Source organism: Danio aesculapii, chromosome 14, assembly GCF_903798145.1.
Source record: "Danio aesculapii chromosome 14, fDanAes4.1, whole genome shotgun sequence".
NCBI classification, from domain to species: Eukaryota; Metazoa; Chordata; class Actinopteri; order Cypriniformes; family Danionidae; genus Danio; species Danio aesculapii.
Window position 1 is genome coordinate 476,542 of NC_079448.1, and position 18,473 is coordinate 495,014.

General features: G+C 40.2%; 2 protein-coding genes across 3 annotated transcripts in view; both read left to right on the plus strand.

Moving 5' to 3' along the window:
* Positions 1 to 1,153, plus strand: part of leprotl1 (leptin receptor overlapping transcript like 1) — a 6,108-nt gene extending 4,955 nt beyond the window's left edge. Inside the window, exon 4 of the mRNA XM_056472636.1 lies at positions 1 to 1,153. This exon is cut by the window's left edge and continues 992 nt beyond it. The gene's annotated coding sequence lies outside the window, so the exon portion shown is untranslated.
* Positions 1,154 to 2,722: 1,569 nt separating this feature from the next.
* Positions 2,723 to 6,433, plus strand: LOC130240750 (uncharacterized). Of its 2 annotated transcripts, none has more exons than XM_056472384.1 (7): positions 2,723 to 2,919; positions 3,572 to 3,726; positions 4,243 to 4,511; positions 4,700 to 4,867; positions 5,023 to 5,133; positions 5,382 to 5,460; positions 5,597 to 6,433. In XM_056472384.1, the coding sequence occupies exons 1-7, from the start codon at positions 2,829 to 2,831 to the stop codon at positions 5,633 to 5,635; spliced, it is 912 nt and encodes a 303-aa protein (XP_056328359.1). In that variant the 5' UTR covers positions 2,723 to 2,828; the 3' UTR covers positions 5,636 to 6,433. The 2 variants fall into 2 exon arrangements, with proteins under 2 accessions (XP_056328359.1, XP_056328358.1); XM_056472383.1 differs by having other exon boundaries at positions 3,569 to 3,726; positions 5,597 to 6,432.
* Positions 6,434 to 18,473: the final 12,040 nt, after the last annotated feature.

The following is an 18,473-nucleotide window of genomic DNA, read 5'->3' on the forward strand; positions in this document are numbered from 1 at the left end:
CGTATGAATGTGTATGATCTATAAAAGGAGACGTGGCACCAAACTTAGCTAATTAGTACAAATTCCTTAAGATTTTATTCGTATTATTGTGTACGATTTATAAAATGTCTGCACCAACGTGGCTAATTCGTACAAATTCCATACGATTATATTACTATAAAAATAAGCGATTTATAAAAGGAGGTATGGCACCAAACTTGGCTAATTAATACAAACTTCTTATGACTATATTTATATCAATGTGCACGATTTGTAAAAGGAGGCGTGGCACCAAACGTGGCTAATTCGTACTAATTCCATACGATTATATTGCTATAAAAATAAGCGATTTATAAAAGGAGCTGTGGCACCAAATTTGGCTAATTAATACAAACTCCTTATGACTATATTCATATTAATATGTACGATTTCTAGAAGGAGGCGTGGCACCAAACATGGCTAATTCGTACACATTCCATATGATTATATTGGTATAAAAATGTACTATTTTAAAAAAGAGGCGTGGCACCAAACTCCACCCCTAACCTACCCCTCATTGGGGGATGGGCAAATCGTATTAAAATGTAAGAATGAGATACAAATAAATTAGACGCTAAATTAAAAAAAAAAGTCACATTGTTGTGAGATTGTACATTTTCCAGAGCTCTTTCCTTTGACTGTTAGGTGAAAACTGAGTAAATAAATCTATCAGATGCAGGTAATTTTTGTTGAAAGTATGTAGACTAGCTCCTAATCGTCATTTAAGGTGTGAGTTTATTAATAAACACCAGAGTTTCTTTCAGTCTCTCCGCAACTAATCATGACGCAGTTGGTCTGACCGTTTAAAGTCAACATGAAACCAGTTTTCAATGATTCATCAGTGCATATTATTAAAATATAAACTCTAGAGTTGGCCTTCATGTTGTGTACTATATTTTAAAGTGTGTTTCTGTACATGCAGTCAATGCTAAAGTCAAGTCTCGTCATTCACTGGTGTGATGCTGAAGATCACACAGACTCCTCGTATAGAGGTGTAATGGCTTATCAGGCTGTTTCATGTGGACTTTAACGCTTCTGTTATTTTATATCTCTCTGTCGGTGCAGAAACGGCACTAGTAACATTGTTTCCTCTTATTGTTTTTTTAAAAATAAATACCATTTTTGAAAAAACAAAGTTGTTTTATATTAGTTTATAATTGTTGTATATGCACTCCCACAATTCAAAAAATACTACAGTTACAGTCAACAGCGAGTTTAACCAATGTTATAGTGAAGTTCTTCAATTAATCTGTTGTTGCGATTCTACCGTTGCTATGGTAACACATCTATAGTAATTGATCTGTTGTGGTGATTCTACTGTTGCTATGGTAACACAACAACTATAGTAATTAATCTGTTGTGATTCTACAGTTGCTATGGAAGCACAACATCTATAGTAACTAATCTGTTGTTATTCTACAGTTGCTATGGTAACATAACAACTAAAGAAATTTGTTGTGATTCTACAGTTGCCATGAAAACACAACATCTATAGTAATTAATCTGTTGTTATTCTACAGTTGCTATGGTAACACATCTATAGTAATTGAACTGTTTTGGTGATTCTACTTTTGCTATGGTAACACAACAACTATAGTAATTAATCTGTTGTTATTCTACAGTTGCTATGGTAACACAACAACTAAAGTATTTGTTGTTATTTTTCAGTTGCTATGGTAACACAACATCTATAGTAATTGATCTGTTGTGGTGATTCTACAGTGACAACAACAATCTTATTGTAACCATCTATGTTTCATCTGTTGTGGTGATTCTACAGTTGCTATGGTAACACATCTATAGTAATTGATCTGTTGGGGTGATTCTACAGTTGCTGTGGTAACACATCTATAGTAATTGATCTGTTGGGGTGATTCTACAGTTGCTATGGTAACACATCTATAGTAATTGATCTGTTGGGGTGATTCTACAGTTGCTATGGTAACACATCTACAGTAATTGATCAGTTGGGGTGATTCTACAGTTGCTATGGTAACACATCTATAGTAATTGATCTGTTGGGGTGATTCTACAGTTGCTATGGTAACACATCTATAGTAATTGATCTGTTGGGGTGATTCTACAGTTGCTATGGTAACACAACAGCTATAGTATTGTAAACAAACGAGCCAGTACTGTAGTTTTCTTTAAGTGTAGGATATATTACACAGCAGGATTAATATGGAGTAATGATTGTAAGTGAAGGCGTCCAGCAGCTGCTCTCAGTATGTATGGAATGAAGGAGAGGCTGAAACATGCCTGCAAACACACACACACACACACACACACACACACACACACACCTGGAGGGTCTACAGCACCTTCAAACATTCAGATCGATATTAATTGAGAAATTACACTGCAAAAACTTTTTTGTTAAGAGTTTTGTCCTGTTTCTAATCTAAAAATACTTAAATCAGTCAGCATTTTCTAGACAGGAATAAAATATAGTCTTGTTTTCCGAAATATTGAGTCAAAATGAAGAGAGTTTTTCCTCAAAACAAGCAGAATTTTATTTTCGCTTTTGCATTATTTTGCTTATTTTAAAGGTGTTTATCTATAAAGAAATATTACTACAAATCTTTGGACATTTAAAGCATTCACAGCAAAAGAAGCTTCAACAAAAGAGCATCCCCAAAGTGCTGGTCAGTGTAATATGAGCAGGTCGAGCTGCTGTGTGTGTGTGTGTGTGTGTGTGTGTGTGTGTGTGTGTGTTTCTGTATATTCGGCGTTTCTTCGCCCTGCAGCGCGACGCGTCCTTCGTCTTCATCATCCTCGTGTTTCAGTAGTGAACGCTCTGACTGGAGGTGATGAGGAGGTTTTTCAGGGTGGACAGAGATGAAGATTTCGGCCAGATTCAGTATCTCACTGCTAAATGTATCCGACTGTCTCAGGAGAAAGGTAAGAGTCCGTTTCCAGAGGACAAACTAACGCAGATCATGCAAGCTGATAATCATTTCACTCTTTCAACAAGACATCAAGACTCATATTAAATCTTTATCTACCTCTTATAACAAAAACATTGAATATATATGTTCATTTTCTAAAGTTTTGTGTAATTATTTATATTCTATGAGTTGCAGGGCTTCTTTTATTCCGTGATTTATCATTCATTTAACCATTTTAAATGTTTATTTGACTTATTTATACCTGTTAGTTCGTAGTTTATGTGTGATTTAATTTATTTAGTTTCTCCTCTCTCTTCCTCGAATGTGCTCACTGTTTGCGGTGTTGATGTTTCCTACCCCTCGCTCTTTTTTGTTGTTCTTCACTTATGTATCCTGGACCAAATATTAATAACATTTATGAAAATATATAAAAATAAAGCCTAGCGCAGATTCTTCATGCTGACTGAAAAACCTCCTCCAGGACATGTTTTCTATCGTTTCTGTTCAGTTGAATGGTTATAAACATCAGCACACCGAAACAGAAAACTGTTTTGATGATTTTGTTAGCTTTTCTTTAAATAACGTTTATAGAACGTTTGTTTAAAGTTGTCTTTATGTTCTATAAACGTTAACGCGCGCGCGTGTGTGTCTGTGTGTCACAGCAGTGCTGCAGCAGGAGCTGCTGGTGTCCGCTGAGCGTCAGCAGGCTCTACAGGCTCAGATGGAGGTTCTGGCAGTGTGTGTGCGTCAGAAAGAGCAGCTGAACGTTGAGCTGAACATCAAATATGAGCAACTTCAGGAGCGCTTTCAGCTGCAACAGGTACACACAACTACAACACACACATTCATGTGATCAGAACGTGATAAATCTACAGCAGTGTGCTCCAGACACAACATCAGGTTACACACACCTGTTAATTAGAGCCAGATAGGCGGAGCTGGATATCTGACTCCTCCTCTCTGCATCTAGGGGGCGGGGCTGTGTGTATTTGTATGCATGTATATGTATGTATATATATACAGTGTGTGTGTGTGTGTGTGTGTGTGTGTGTGTGAGTGCACGTGTTTGTGTGTGTTGTGTGTGTATGTATGCATGTGTGTATGCGTGCGTGTGTTTGTGTGTGTATTTTGTGTGTGCATGTGTTTTGTGTGTGCGTCTCTGTTTGTGTGCACGTGTTGTGTTGTGCCTGAGTGTGTGCGTGTGTGTCTGTGTGTGCATGCATGTGTATGTGTTTTGTGTGCATGTATATGCTTGTGTGCGTGTGTGAATGTATATGTGTGTGTGAACGTGTGGTTTGTGTGTATGTATATACATGAGTGTGTGTGTGTGTGGCAGGCGCAGACAGGTGTCCTCAAGCAGTGTGTGTTGTCGGTGACGGAGGACAGGTGTAGGGATGCGTCTCTGCTGAGTCTGCAGCTGGAGCAGGTGAGCTGTGACCTACAGCAGCTGCAGAGCTCAGAGGCAAAGCTGATGGGCCTGGTGGACGAGCTGCACCAGGAGGCCCAGCTCAGAGCACAGCAAGCAGAGGTCCTGCAGATGCAGCTCCACCAGGAGGCTCAGTCAAAGACACAGACCATAGAAGAGCTGGAGACGCAGCTGAACAGGTGAGAAAGCTATCTGTAAACCACCTGTAAAGCCAATGACCGCCTCACTCAAACTACGACTTTGTTTGTGTTGAACACACACGCCCTCTAGTGGTGAAGACGTTCAAATTGTGCCCTTTATATCTCACCATCTCGCTGTTTTGTGCTGAATTCACACTAAATGTGAAACATCACTTCACTGTCGATAGTAAAGCGCAGGAGCTGGCGGAGCTGCAGATTTCCCATGATGCCGTGCTGCAGGATGTGTGTGTTCAGCGTGGCGCCCACCAGAGGACGCTAGAGGAACTGCGGCGCACAGCGGATCAGTGTGAGTGGGTGTGTGAGCAGCAGCGGCGCTGGATGAGCTGCGTCAGAAGGTCAAAATAACACACACACACATGCATGTGTGTTTGGGTATTTGTGTGTGTGTGTGCTTGCGTTTTTGTATATAATTGTATGTATATATATAAATATATATATATATGTATGTGTCTGCGTGTGTGTGTGTGTGTGTATGTTTGTGTGTGTGCAGGTTTAAGGACTGTCTGTCAGGTGAGAAGGAGTCCCTGGAGCTGCAGGTGAACAGGTTACAGGTGGAGCTGGAGATTGTCAGGAGGAGTGAACACACTGAACGCTGCAGCAGGTCACACACACACACACACACACACACACACACACACACACACACACACACACACACGCACACACACACACACACACTTCACTGCACTCATTTAATCCAGTACTTTTGTAGCGTTTAATTGTTTTGTTCTTTAAAATGTACACAGTGTGTTTATTTTGTTACAGTAGAAAAGGTAAAAATCAGGTGTTTTCTCTCTGTCTCTGTGTGTGTGTGTGTTATGAAGTCAAACTCAGGTGTGTTTCTGACAGGTGGGACGAGGAGCTGCAGACTGAAGCAGAGCGATGGAGAACACTGTATGAGGATCTGCTGAAGCTCACCACACAGCAGGTGCATGGAGACACGCACACACACACACACACACAGATACAGACACATTTACATACACACATTTATACACACTTTTTGAATGAAGACTTTTCATATGTAAAGCTAGTTAGCTTTAATGTTTTTGTGTCTTTGTCAGGGCCATCAGGCAGCAGTTGGGCACCTCAAACCCCCTTGAGGATCCACACACACACACACACACACACACACACACACACGGTTTTAATGGGTAAAGTTTAAAAGGGATACAGCTGCAGATACTCACATCATTCATTCAATCATTCATTTTCCTTCGGCTTAGTGCCTTTATTAATCAGGGGTCACCACAGCGGAATGAACCGCCAACTATTCCAGCATTTGTTTTACACAGCGGATGCCCTTCAAGCTGCAACCCATCACTGGGAAACACCCATACACCCCCATTCACACACATACACTGGGGCCAATTTAGCTTACCCAATTCCCCTATAGCGCATGTGTTTGGACTGTGGGGGAAACCGGAGCACCCGGAGGAAACCCACACCAACACGGGGAGAACATGCAAACTCCACACAGAAATACCAACTGACCCAGCCGGGACTCGAACCAGTGACCTTCTTGCTGTGAAGCAATTGTGCTACCCATGTGCCACAGTGACGCCTAAATGGATATATTTATTTTTACTTATTATTTATCATAAATGTCAGTGCCGTCCGGCAATCATGCTGATTCCTTCATATTGTATATGACTTTTGACCAGATGTATTAAACTAGTGGGGACAGCTCTACGAACACTATTACATTCTTTGAATTGAGAATGAAAGTCATGAACAGTTATAACGCCTTCATAAGACCGTAAGTTACCAAAATCATCAAGTACTGAAAATAATCACTTGTAATTTTTTTTAAATTGAAAACAAGAATAATAATAACATCACTGCATTGAAGAAAAAATACAATAACAAAAAAAGAAAGAGATAAAAAACAAACAAACACACACACACACACACACACACACACACACACACACAAAACAATCATTAAGAAAAAAAGATTATCATAAGCTTTGAGAAACTTATTATTAATAAGCTCATGAGATTCAGTATTGAACGAAATTTCAGCAAGGAAAAGTATTACATATAGGTATTGTAAGAACTTATTTGTGTATAAAAACTTTACAGTGTAACAAAAACATTAACAATAAGATCGAGAGGATGATCATTACCTGAGAAATACAGAAATATATCTCATACATCATATTTAAATAAGGAAGATAAATAAAAATAATCTTATTCCAAAGACGTTTAACATGAGTGCAACTATAGAATAAGTGAAATAAAGTCTCTTCATGTAGATTGCAGAAAGTACACAAATGAGAAATATCAAAAATAATCAGCTATTTGGGAATTTGTATGATATGTGTTATGCAAGATCTTAAAATGTATCTCTCTTATTTTGCTGGATATGCTGAATTTTTCAGGTAATAACCATGCTCTCTTCCATTGAATGCTGTCAGAAAGATCTTGGGGAGGTATGTACAGATTAATGTAACAACGTCTGACATGTCTGTTGTCACATTTTCTATCAAAAAATAAATAAAATAAAAATAGACACTCCATCCAAAAAAAAAGTTTAGGCATAATTGTTTTCCTCTCTTTAAAGTAGAGAAACATTTAAATAAATGCACATAACTTGGGCACAAACTCTTTATAACATAATTGAAGGATTTGGCTGGCAGAGGGAAGTTATACAAATGTCATAAATTCTTCATATCCCAGAATATTGCCATCATTTTAAATGAGTCCAAATCACTTGTAACAACAACCGCTGGCAGCTGGCTGGCAGTGACGTCATTTTTGGAAGGCGCGTGCTGCTGGCTCTGACGTCACTTTTGGAACACGCGCGGGTTCTTTTAAACCGTCGTTTCTCAGTCAGAACATCTACCGTTAGCTTACATTACCGCTTTACCGCCTCACTGTTTCCCAGCGCGCCATGGCGAAGACGATTGCGAGAACTGCGAGGTCAATCGCGGCCAAGATAAACGAGTGCTGCGCCTACATCCACAGCAAATACCAGCAGCTGCAGGCCTTCCGCCGATACGTCAGAGAGAAGTCCAGACCCAGCCACTGGGACTGGAGAGACGACTTCGAGCTCCAGCACGAGCTGCGCTTCCCCACCCGCGGGCCCCGGAGCCTGCTGAAGCGGCGGAACCTGCAGCGCCTCCTGCGGGACACCGAGCAGAACTGGTGGGACTTTCGGCCTCCGCGGGTGCCCGGCAGACCGCATCGCGTGGTGCGGATAAACCTCCGGGACTGGCCGATCAAAACCCTGCTGAGCACAGAGCTTCTCCCTCCGAAGCCCGCAGACCGCAGCGAGAGACACCACTACCGGCTACTGCTGCTGGAGCGGCCGCTGGAGTTCAGCTTACCGGCGGACATACTGGCCGAGATCCGCGCGCTGGATCATCTGGAGGAGGAGCAGGGGTTACCGGCACACCTGCACTGCTCATCCGGTCACGAGGAGTATCATTCCGCGGATGAAGAGTGAACTTTAATAAAGCACATACTAAAAACAAAACATGTTCACTTGAGTTCATATTTCTACATGGTTTATTCTTTTATTTTATTGTCAGCTTAGTCCCTTTACTAACCTGGGGTCACCACAGCGGAATGAACCGCCAACTTATCCAGCATATGTTTTATGCAGTAAATGCCCTTCCAGCTGCAACCCATCTCTGGGAAACACACATACACGCTCAGACAATTTAGCTTACCCAATTCCCCTATAGCGGATGTGTTTGGACTGCGGAGGAAACCCACGCCAACACAGGGAGAACATGCAAACTCCAGCTGGGACTTGAACCAGCAACCTTCCTGCTGTGAGGTGATTGTGCTACCCACTGCACCACCATGCTGCCCCTTCTACATGGTTTAAAAGTTCTCAATTCATTTAATTATTTTCCTCCATCCTTTATTAGGGGTCACCACAGCGGAATGAACCGCTAAAATTCTGAATATTTTTCACATTAGTAAATATTAATAATAATAATAATAATGTATCCTCTTCTTCCTGAAAAAAATGTCTGCAAAAACTTGCAATTTGGATGTGTTGAATTAATAAATTAAAATTAGTAATGTTCAACTTAATTTGTTTGTTTAAATTCAACCCAAATAAATAGTTTACAACCACTTTATTAAAAAAAAAACTAGTGAATCCAAGCAATCATGTTTGAATCATGTTTTTCAGCGTGGTTGTTGGGTTTAGTTTATGTATATTTTTCATTATTTTTATTCATTTTGCCAACATACAAAAATATATGAAAATAATGAATCTGAGGATGCAAATAAATAAACCCTAAACCCAATCCACACTGTAATGTAAACACAGTAATTACACCAAGTATTATTCATATTATTTATTAAATTACCCAATGAATTGTATTTTATTAACATCTGCCCCAAACCTAACCCTAACCCTCCCAGTAATGTACAAAATGAATTATTGTTGTACAGTGTCACAAATTATGCTGATGTGAGCTGTAGCCCATCCATACTGACCCTATCTAGACTTTACTGTACCAAATACAACATCTATATAGCATGTACATCTATACACACACTCACCGGCCGATTTATTAGGTACACCATACTAGTAGAGCGGCACCCGGTGTGGTCTTCTGCTGCTGTAGCCCATCCGCCTCAAGGTTGGACGTGTTGTGTGTTCAGAGATGCTCTTCTGCAGACCTCGGTTGTAACGAGTGCTTATTTGAGTTACTGTTGCCTTTCTATCAGCTGGAACCAGTCTGGCCATTCTCCTCTGACCTCTGGCATCAACAAGGCATTTGCGCCCACAGAACTGCCGCTCACTGGATATTTCCTCTTTGTCGGACCATTCTCTGTAAACCCTAGAGATGGTTGTGTGTGAAAATCCCAGTAGATCAGCAGCCCGTCTGGCAGCAACAACCATGCCACGTTCAGCGTCTCTTAAATCCCCTTTCTTCCCCATTCTGATGCTCACTTTGAACTGCAGCAGATCGTCTTGACCATGTCTACATGCCTACATGCATTGAGCTGCTGCCATGTGATTGGCTGATTAGAAATTTGAGTTAACGAGCAATTAGACAGGTGTACCTAATAAAGTGGCCGGTGGGTGTACAAGCGCATGCGCTGTGCATCGTGCAGGTCACTCTACAGTCGTGCTTGTGTTCAGACACTAGATGGCGATGTTTGACCACAGACAGACAAACCGAGTCTTTACTATTCATACTGTGGTGATTTATAAGGTTATTCAACTGCTATTTAAAATGACTACTTGCAATTTAAAGCTACTCTGAGAAGAATTATGTCTGTAAAATTGTTGCAAACAATTTATATGTGTTGAATTTAAACAAACAAGTTAAATTTAGTAATGTTCAACTTAATTTGTTTAAATGCAGCCCAAATAAATTGTTTACAACCACTTAACTTAAAAAAAATAGCAAATCCAAGGAATCATCTTTGAATCATTTTTTTCAGTGTACTCGAGTGTGTTCTACTGCTTTTTACTTACTCAATTTAGTTTAAACTAAATAAATAATAGTTGCATTTTCACACTTTATTCATGCAAGAACCAATGCTGTTTGTGTTTACATAGCATCCTTTCAGCTTGTGGAAAAAGTCAGATTTAATTTAAGTTTCTCTGGATTTACGATTTATAGTTAGCCTATATTTGTGACTTCCTTCTTTTTCTTTTCTTTAAATTCCTTTTTAAATCTGTTTTAACACATTTTTAATTAGATTTTAACCATTTTGTTTCTTATACTTGTATTTAGTTTCATTTATTATTGTTTATTTAAAGCACTGTGAATTATCATTGTTTATGAAGTGTGCTAAACAAATAAACATGCATTTTATATAGTTACATAGTTAGTTATGGCATTTATTTTTATAAAATAATTATATTAATATAGTATATAATAATTATATACTTAATATAGAGAATTCCTCCAACAATTAGGGCATTTATTTTCATCATTTTAAATTCTGAAAAAAATGTTACCAAACAAATATTAATATTTTACAACCCATGCCTAATATATCCAGAAAAATACAGAGAAACTGAGAAATGTCTCTTATTTTTGGAATATTGATTGGCAGAATGCACAAGACAGAGAGCAAATGAAGTCAGATGTGTTTGTTAAGATATTAGTGCCAAATATACAATCAATAATGTGGCTATGTTTTGAGTATTTGTCTATTTAAATGTTACAAAAAGTTGTTTATAGAAACATTCTGCTACATTCTTTGTGATATATAGTATTATAATATAATAATATATCATATACACTATCCAGATCATGCTCATGTCAGCTTATGAAGAATCAGGCAGTATTATTTGAAGCGTCAGTAAATAATAGTGGGTCTATTATTTACTGAGGCTTCAAAAAAATGGCCTGATTCTTAATAATCCGTCATATTGCTGATATGTGATCTGCATATTGATCTTAATCTAGCAGATCCCGCTTTAGAGGTTTGTTTTGTGTGTTTTGAAGCTGCTCTGTGGGACCTAAAACTACACAACCGGCGGAGGAGCATTATTTTGGTGGTGATGTGGTTGTGCTCGGGCTGATGATCAGCGCGGATGAATTTGAGATCATGTTTGAGATGTGCTCGTGTTTTCAGGTGATCATTTAATAACACTTTCAGAACATCTACTGCTAAACTACGCCGAATCAGCTGTGAGCAGGTAAGCAGTAAGCAGTTATATTCTACTACTGACACATATAGGCCTGCTTATATACTAATAATCAATGTTGTTGAGAAGTCTGACCGTGCTGACATCAGACTGTTTTTGTTTGTCAATTAATCACCGAAATAATAGCGTAAGCGTCATAAACACCGGCTATTATTAAACAACACACTGCCAGTGCTCAGGAAATGTGCTGTATTTAGGGTTAAATTGTGTTTTATTATGTTTACTGTCACTTTTTTTTAGTTATGAAACATTTTTGGGTGCAAGATTTGCCTTTGTGGCCATCAGGCGGCCATATTGGAGTGCAGAACATAAAGACCTTTTAATTTTTCATCGTTTTTAATGTAAACACATGGGCTGTGTCTGAAATATAGTACTTCCATACTATATAGTACATTAAAACAGTAAGTCCTAGTATGTTCGAATTCATAGGCTGCATCCGAAATCACCTACTACTTAGTAGGTACTGCTAGGTTAGAATTTACTACTCGACCATTAGAAAAGTACGCTCTATACAGTATGAATGTGAGTAGTATGAATTGAACTCGCACGTACTACATTTGCCTTTTTGTCATGATCATGTGATCTACCAGCATCAGTTGCATCTCTTCACTCCCAAGATGAGTCCCAAATCGCATACTTATGCACTATTCTACGCCATTTTGTAGTATAAATAGTGTAAGTGGTGCGTTTATACTGAAAACTCTAAAAAGAAGTGCACTTAATAACCCGGATGATGCACTCATTCAGCTGTTAAAAAGAAGTGTGTAATGGGGGACACTTCACACACTCAACGACCGCAGTTTTGCTCACGTAGCGGAAGGAGCGGAGCTATCGGCGCATTGTCCTATGGAAGTGATTATAGCGCCTCCTGATGGAGATTGCAGCAATACTCACGGCAGGTATTATTTGGTACTTTGTTCATTCAATAATTTGGCAACTGTCAAACGTCATCTGGGAAACGGGTTGAATTTCCACTTTCTAAAAAACATTAGTGCTCCGTTTGGGACGACACTACATACATGTACTATGCTGTTGAGTGTATAAGTGCAGAAGTACTTAGTGCATGAGTGTATAGTGCGCCATTTGGGACGCAGCTCCATTCATGAATTCTCTCGCGATGCATCATGGGATAGCATAGCGTGTATCGGATTCACATTTCAGAGTCTTGCCGGAAGTAGCAGCTCATCCTCTCGCAAACTGTTTTATTGAATTCTGTGAATTCAGACACACTACTCGGCTTACATGCTGATTTTAGCATACTATATAGTATAGAAGTATACGACTTTGGAGGCAGCTATTCATTCATTCATTTCCTTTTCGGCTTAGTCCCTTTATTAATCTGGGGTCGCCACAGCGGAATAAACCGCCAATTTATCCAGCACATGGTTTTACGCAATGGATGTCCTTCCAGCTGCAACCCATCTCTGGGAAACATCCATACGCACTCATTCACACTTATACACTACAGATAATTTAGCCTACCCAATTCACCTGTACCACAGGTCTTTGGACTGTGGGGGAAACCGGAGCACCCGGAGAAAACCCACGCAAACCCAGCCGAGGCTCGAACCAGCGACCTTTTTGCTGTGAGGCGACAGCACTACCTACTGTGCCACTGGACGCAGCTATAGTATTAAAAAAACCCTGATGACCTTCTACTTCCAGCGAGATTCTGAAGTGCGCATCCAATGGACACCACGCTATCTCATAATGCACTGCGAGAGAGTTCGTGAATGAAGCGACGCAGCTGATGTGATAATGACTAGCAGATGCAGTATGTCTGAACTGCATTCATACTACCCACATTCATACTATATATAACGCACTTATTAACAGTCATGTTGTAAATTCAAATATAAATGTAGTTCATACTCGAGTCGTAGGCGATTTCAGACGCAGCCATGCTTGACGAACGTAGATGACCGTAAAGGCTGGTTTATACTTCTGCGTGAATTCATTGTGCACACCGCTCGTTCTGATTTAAATTCAGCTGTTTTATTATGATTTATTTTAATATAAAATATTTTATTTGAATAATTTTTTTAATTAAAATATATTGTTTTTAAATATTATTAAACTGTTTTGATCCCAACATGGTGTTTAAAAAAACCCTGAGTTTAGCATCTGGCGTTTTTTCCGCATGTTTATGGAAGGACGTGAGGGAGAGTAAACGATGATCAACTAATAATTTAATTTAGTTTAATTTAATAACAGCAGTGTTTTCCCCAGTCGTATGCATCTGTGTGTGAATGGAGAACTCTAGTGTGTTTGAGGGATGCAGGAGGTCTGGACGCCTCTCACAGATAAACAGACGTGTCTTCTAAGACTGAACGTCTGACCGATTTCCCCGGTGACATCAGAGATTTTCAAAGGCGTTTGTGTTTAGGCAACAGGCCTTCGGTATATGATTCAACAATATTATTATGGAGAGCTGTATCAATAACAGATCTGCCATCTCAAACAGATGTTTGGAGCCGTTCCTCTGATCCGCTCCGGGTGTGCCAATGTTGTGCTGTTGGCATGGAGATGTGAGCCACGCCCTCCGGTGGTGCATGGAGGAACTACACCATCTGACTGTGAGTGTCAATAATAGTAATAATATATATATATACATATACACACACACGCATATATTTGTCTGATGTTAAATCGTACATGCAGGTTTTGAGTATTTTTGTAATGCTGAATGAATTCCAGTACCACTGAAATATGCAAGTACAGCAGCACATCTGTCATGTGTTTATATCACGATCATACACTGATATCACAGCAAATAAGACTTGATATGTTTGATGATTTTAACTAAAGCCCAGCTGACAGAGGCGTGTGTGTTTGGTTTGAGGTTTAAAGGCGGAGCCTGCAGCTGAAGGGTTGCCATGTCCTCTTATTGTAAGCAATGCTTCAGTGTCTTTGGGCTTAAAGGGTCATCCATTCATTCATTCAATTTATTTTTGTCTTAGTCCCTTTATTAATCAGGGGTCACCACTGTGGAATGAACCGCCAACTATGCTAGCATATGTTTTACACAGCGGATGACCTTCTAGCTGCAACCCATCACTGGGAAACACCCATACACACTCATACACTGCAGCCAATTTAGTTGATCAATTCCCCTATAGCGCATGTGTTTGGACTGTGGGGGAAACCGGAGCACCCGGAGGAAACCCACACCAACACGGGGAGAACATGCAAACTCCACACAGAAACACCAACTGCTCACTGCGCTCACTCGCTTCACTTGTTCCAAACCTCTATGAGTTACAAAAGAACACCACACACACACTCATACGAATACACTCACACACAAACACACACACACTGTACACACACTTATACATGAACACATACACTCACATACATGGCCATACACTTGAAATCATACTCAGACACACTCATACAAACATGCACACACACACACACACACACACACACACACACACACACACACACACACACACACTTAGACACACTCACTCATATAAATACACACACTCACATACATGAGCACACACTTGGACACACTCAGACACTCACTCATACAAATACACACACACACACACACACTCACTCGCATACATGGGCACACACTTGGGCACACTTAGACACACTCATACAAATACACATATGCGCGCACACACACTAGAACACTCAGACACTCACTTACAAATACACACACATACACTTGGACACACATTCATACAAATACACACACTCTTACACACACATGCACTCATACTTGGACACACTCAGACACTCACTCATACAAATACACATACTGTATACACACACACACACTGAGAGACTCACACATACACAGAGAGAGACACACACACAGTTGAAGCCAAGTATAGCTGCACCTCGTCCTGACCCTGCAGTTGAGTGTGAACGCGTGGACTGAAGCGGAAAGGCTTTACAGGTTTAGACGACAGAGCTCCATTCAGCCCTGTGTAATAATGTCTTCATCTGACCTGCTCTCCGCTCACACACTCGCGCTCAAAGCAAACACAGACGGCGCGCAGGATAATATTTGTGCATGTGTGTGAGTGTGTGTCGCAGTTAAAGACAGAAATATCTGCGCAGGTGATCCTTAAATCCATTCTCACATGTAGAGTTGAGCGGCTCTGAGATCTGCAGACAGCTCTCAGCGGCCAAACACACAGACATGAGCTGAGCTTCCCCTGCGCTGAGATTATTATGGGATGCTGAAGACCTGTAATGGCACAACTGGTTTCCACAACTTCTGATGGATGATGATGGAGAGCATACAGGCCAGACACAGACTTCTGCTCCTGTTAAAGCATCTTTTACATTCATTCATTCATTCATTTTCCTTCGGCTTTGTCCTTTATTCATTAGGGGTCCCCACAGCGGAATGAACCACCAATTCATTCATTCATTCATTCATTCATTTTCCTTCGACTTAGTCTCTTTATTCATCAGGGGTCCCCACAGCAGAATGAACCACCAATTCATTCATTCATTCATTTTCCTTCGGCTTAGTCCCTATTCATCAAGAGTCGCCACAGCAGAATGAACCACCAATTCATTCATTCATTCATTCATTCATTCATTCATTCATTCATTTTCCTTTGGCTTAGTCTCTTTATTCATCAGGAGTCCCCACAGCGGAATGAACCACCAATTCATTCATTCATTCATTTATTTTCCTTCGGCTTAGTCCCTATTCATCAAGAGTCGCCACAGCAGAATGAACCACCAATTCATTCATTCATTCATTTTCCTTCGGCTTAGTCTCTTTATTCATCAGGGGTCCCCACAGCAGAATGAACCACCAATTCATTCATTCATTCATTTTCCTTCGACTTAGTCTCTTTATTCATCAGGGGTCCCCACAGCAGAATGAACCACCAATTCATTCATTCATTCATTTTCCTTCAACTTAGTCCCTTTATACACCAGGGGTCCCCACAGCTGAATGAACCACCAATTTATTCATTCTTCATTCATTCATTTTTTCTTCGGCTTATTCATCAAGAGTTGCCACAGCGGAATGATCCACCAATTAATTCATTCATTCATTTTCCTTCAGCTTAGTCCCTTTATTCATCAGGGGTCGCCACAGTGAAATGAGCTGTCAACTATTCCAGCATATGTTTTACACAGCGGATGCCCCTCCAGCTGCAACCCAGTACTGGGAAACACCCATACACACCAGGTGCTCCAGTTTCCCCTATAGCGCATGTGTTTGGACTGTGGGGGAAACTGGAGCACCTGGAGGAAACCCACACCAACACGGGGAGAACATGCAAACTCCACACAGAAATGCCAACTGACCCAGCCGGGACTTGAACCAGCAACCTTCTTACTAACCACTGAGCCACTGTGCCACCTATTGTGCATTATTGTACATCAAAATATTTGAATGATTTAAAGAGACAGTTCACCCAATAATGATCATTTCCTCATCATCTGCTCACACTCAAGTGGTTGTAAACGTCTGTTGAACACAAGGAGATATTTTGAAGAATGATGGGGAAAAAACAGCTGTTGGCATCTGGCCGTTATGGAGTACTGCTGAGCTCAGTACTCGGACCGTCACATCCATCTAACCATCCATTCCATTCGTTCATCTATCCATTAATCCATCACTCTGTTAATCCATCCATCCATCCATCCATCCATCCGTTCGTTCATCCATCAGTTAATCCATCGATCTGTTCATCCATCTATCTATCCCTCCCTCCATCCATTCATCTATCCATACATTCATCCATCTATCTATCCCAACGTTCATCCATCCATCCATCTATTCATTCATCCATCCATCCATCCATCATTCTATCTATTCATTCATCCATTTATCTATCCCTCCATTCATACATCTATTAATCTATCTATTTATTTTTTCCATCATTCATCCATTCATCTATCCCTCCGTTCATCCATCCCTTCTTCAACCATCTGTCTGTCTATCTATCTTTCTATCTATCTATCTATCTATCTATCTATCTATCTATCTATCTATCTATCTATCTATCTATCTATCTATCTATCTATCTATCTATCTCTCCATTCATCAATAAATCTATCCATTTATCCATCCACCAGCCCATCTGTTCATCTTTTCATCCATCCATCCATCTATTTATTGATCATGTTTCCATTTATCTATCCATCCATCCATCCATCCATCCAGTCTGTCTGTCCAGTTGTGTCTTATATTTCAGTCTTCTGCTCAGTGTCTCGTTGGGTTGTTTACGGTGTTATAGTGTCGCTGTGGTATAATTGAAGTGATGTTGGCATTGGTTTTCTCGGTGGCGTCTGTAGGTCATGTTTACTGCCTCCTCCATCATGTTCTCTGCTGTATAAACACTGAGCAGCAGTTTCTCAGCTCATCTGTGTCCGTGTTTAACGCTGTCTGTTCCTCGTTGACCTTTGCTGACCCTCATCCAGAGCAGGCCGTGTTTGGAGGTCAAGGGTCAAGGGTCGCCTCCCACGTTACACTGATGACCGTGACACAGAGATTTGCATCCCGCACGCTCATCTGTCCATCTTAACAGGAGAAAAAACAAGCATATTTACTCTAACAATCCAAATACATTCAGATCGCCCTCTCTTTCTGCATTATCTCCAGTAGTTTATAGGGATTTAGGACTTAAGACAGTAAATACTATTTTATTAGTTATTTTTTCAAGATGCTAGTATTCAGCTAGGGTGGCACGGTGGCTCAGTGGTTAGAACTGTGGCCACACAGCAAGAAGATCACTGGTCCCAGCTGGGTCAGCTGATGTTTCTGTGTGGAGTTTGCATGTTCTCCCCGTGTTGGCGTGGGTTTCCTCCGGGTGCTCCGGTTTCCCCCACAGTCCAAACACATGCGCTATAGGGGAATTGATGAACTAAACTGGCCGTAGTGTGTGTGAATGAATGAGTGTGTTTGGGTGTTTCCCTGCACTGGGTTGCAGCTGAAAGGGCATTCGCCTTGTAAAACATATGCTGGAGTAGTTGGCGGTTCATTCCGCTGTGGAAACCCCTGAAGAATAAAGGGACTAAGCTGAAGGAAATTGAATGAATAGTATTAATCTTAGTGACATTTAACAGGATTAACTAGGTAATTAAGCAAGTTTAAGTTAAGCAGTGGTTTGTTCTGTAGCCAAAAATATGTGAAATAAAAGTATAATTATCAGGGTGGCTAATATTATTGACCTCAGCAGTTTATATATGTTTTTAATTATGTTTTTATTACAAACTAAGAGAAATGAGACTTTTGAATGGAGTAAATGTGAGCATGCTACGTTATTAAAATAATATTTTGGAGCATTGTTGTTGAAAGATAAAAATACTCT

What these genes read in the sequence shown, in the direction of transcription:
- LOC130240750 (XM_056472383.1), top strand. Translation starts at nt 2,829, where the DNA reads ATGAGGAGGTTTTTCAGGGTGGACAGAGATGAAGATTTCGGCCAGATT. An exon ending in CACACTGAACGCTGCAGCAG is followed by an intron (nt 5,134 to 5,381) that starts GTCACACACACA and finishes TGTTTCTGACAG; the next exon opens with GTGGGACGAGGAGCTGCAGA. An exon ending in TGAAGCTCACCACACAGCAG is followed by an intron (nt 5,461 to 5,596) that starts GTGCATGGAGAC and finishes TGTCTTTGTCAG; the next exon opens with GGCCATCAGGCAGCAGTTGG.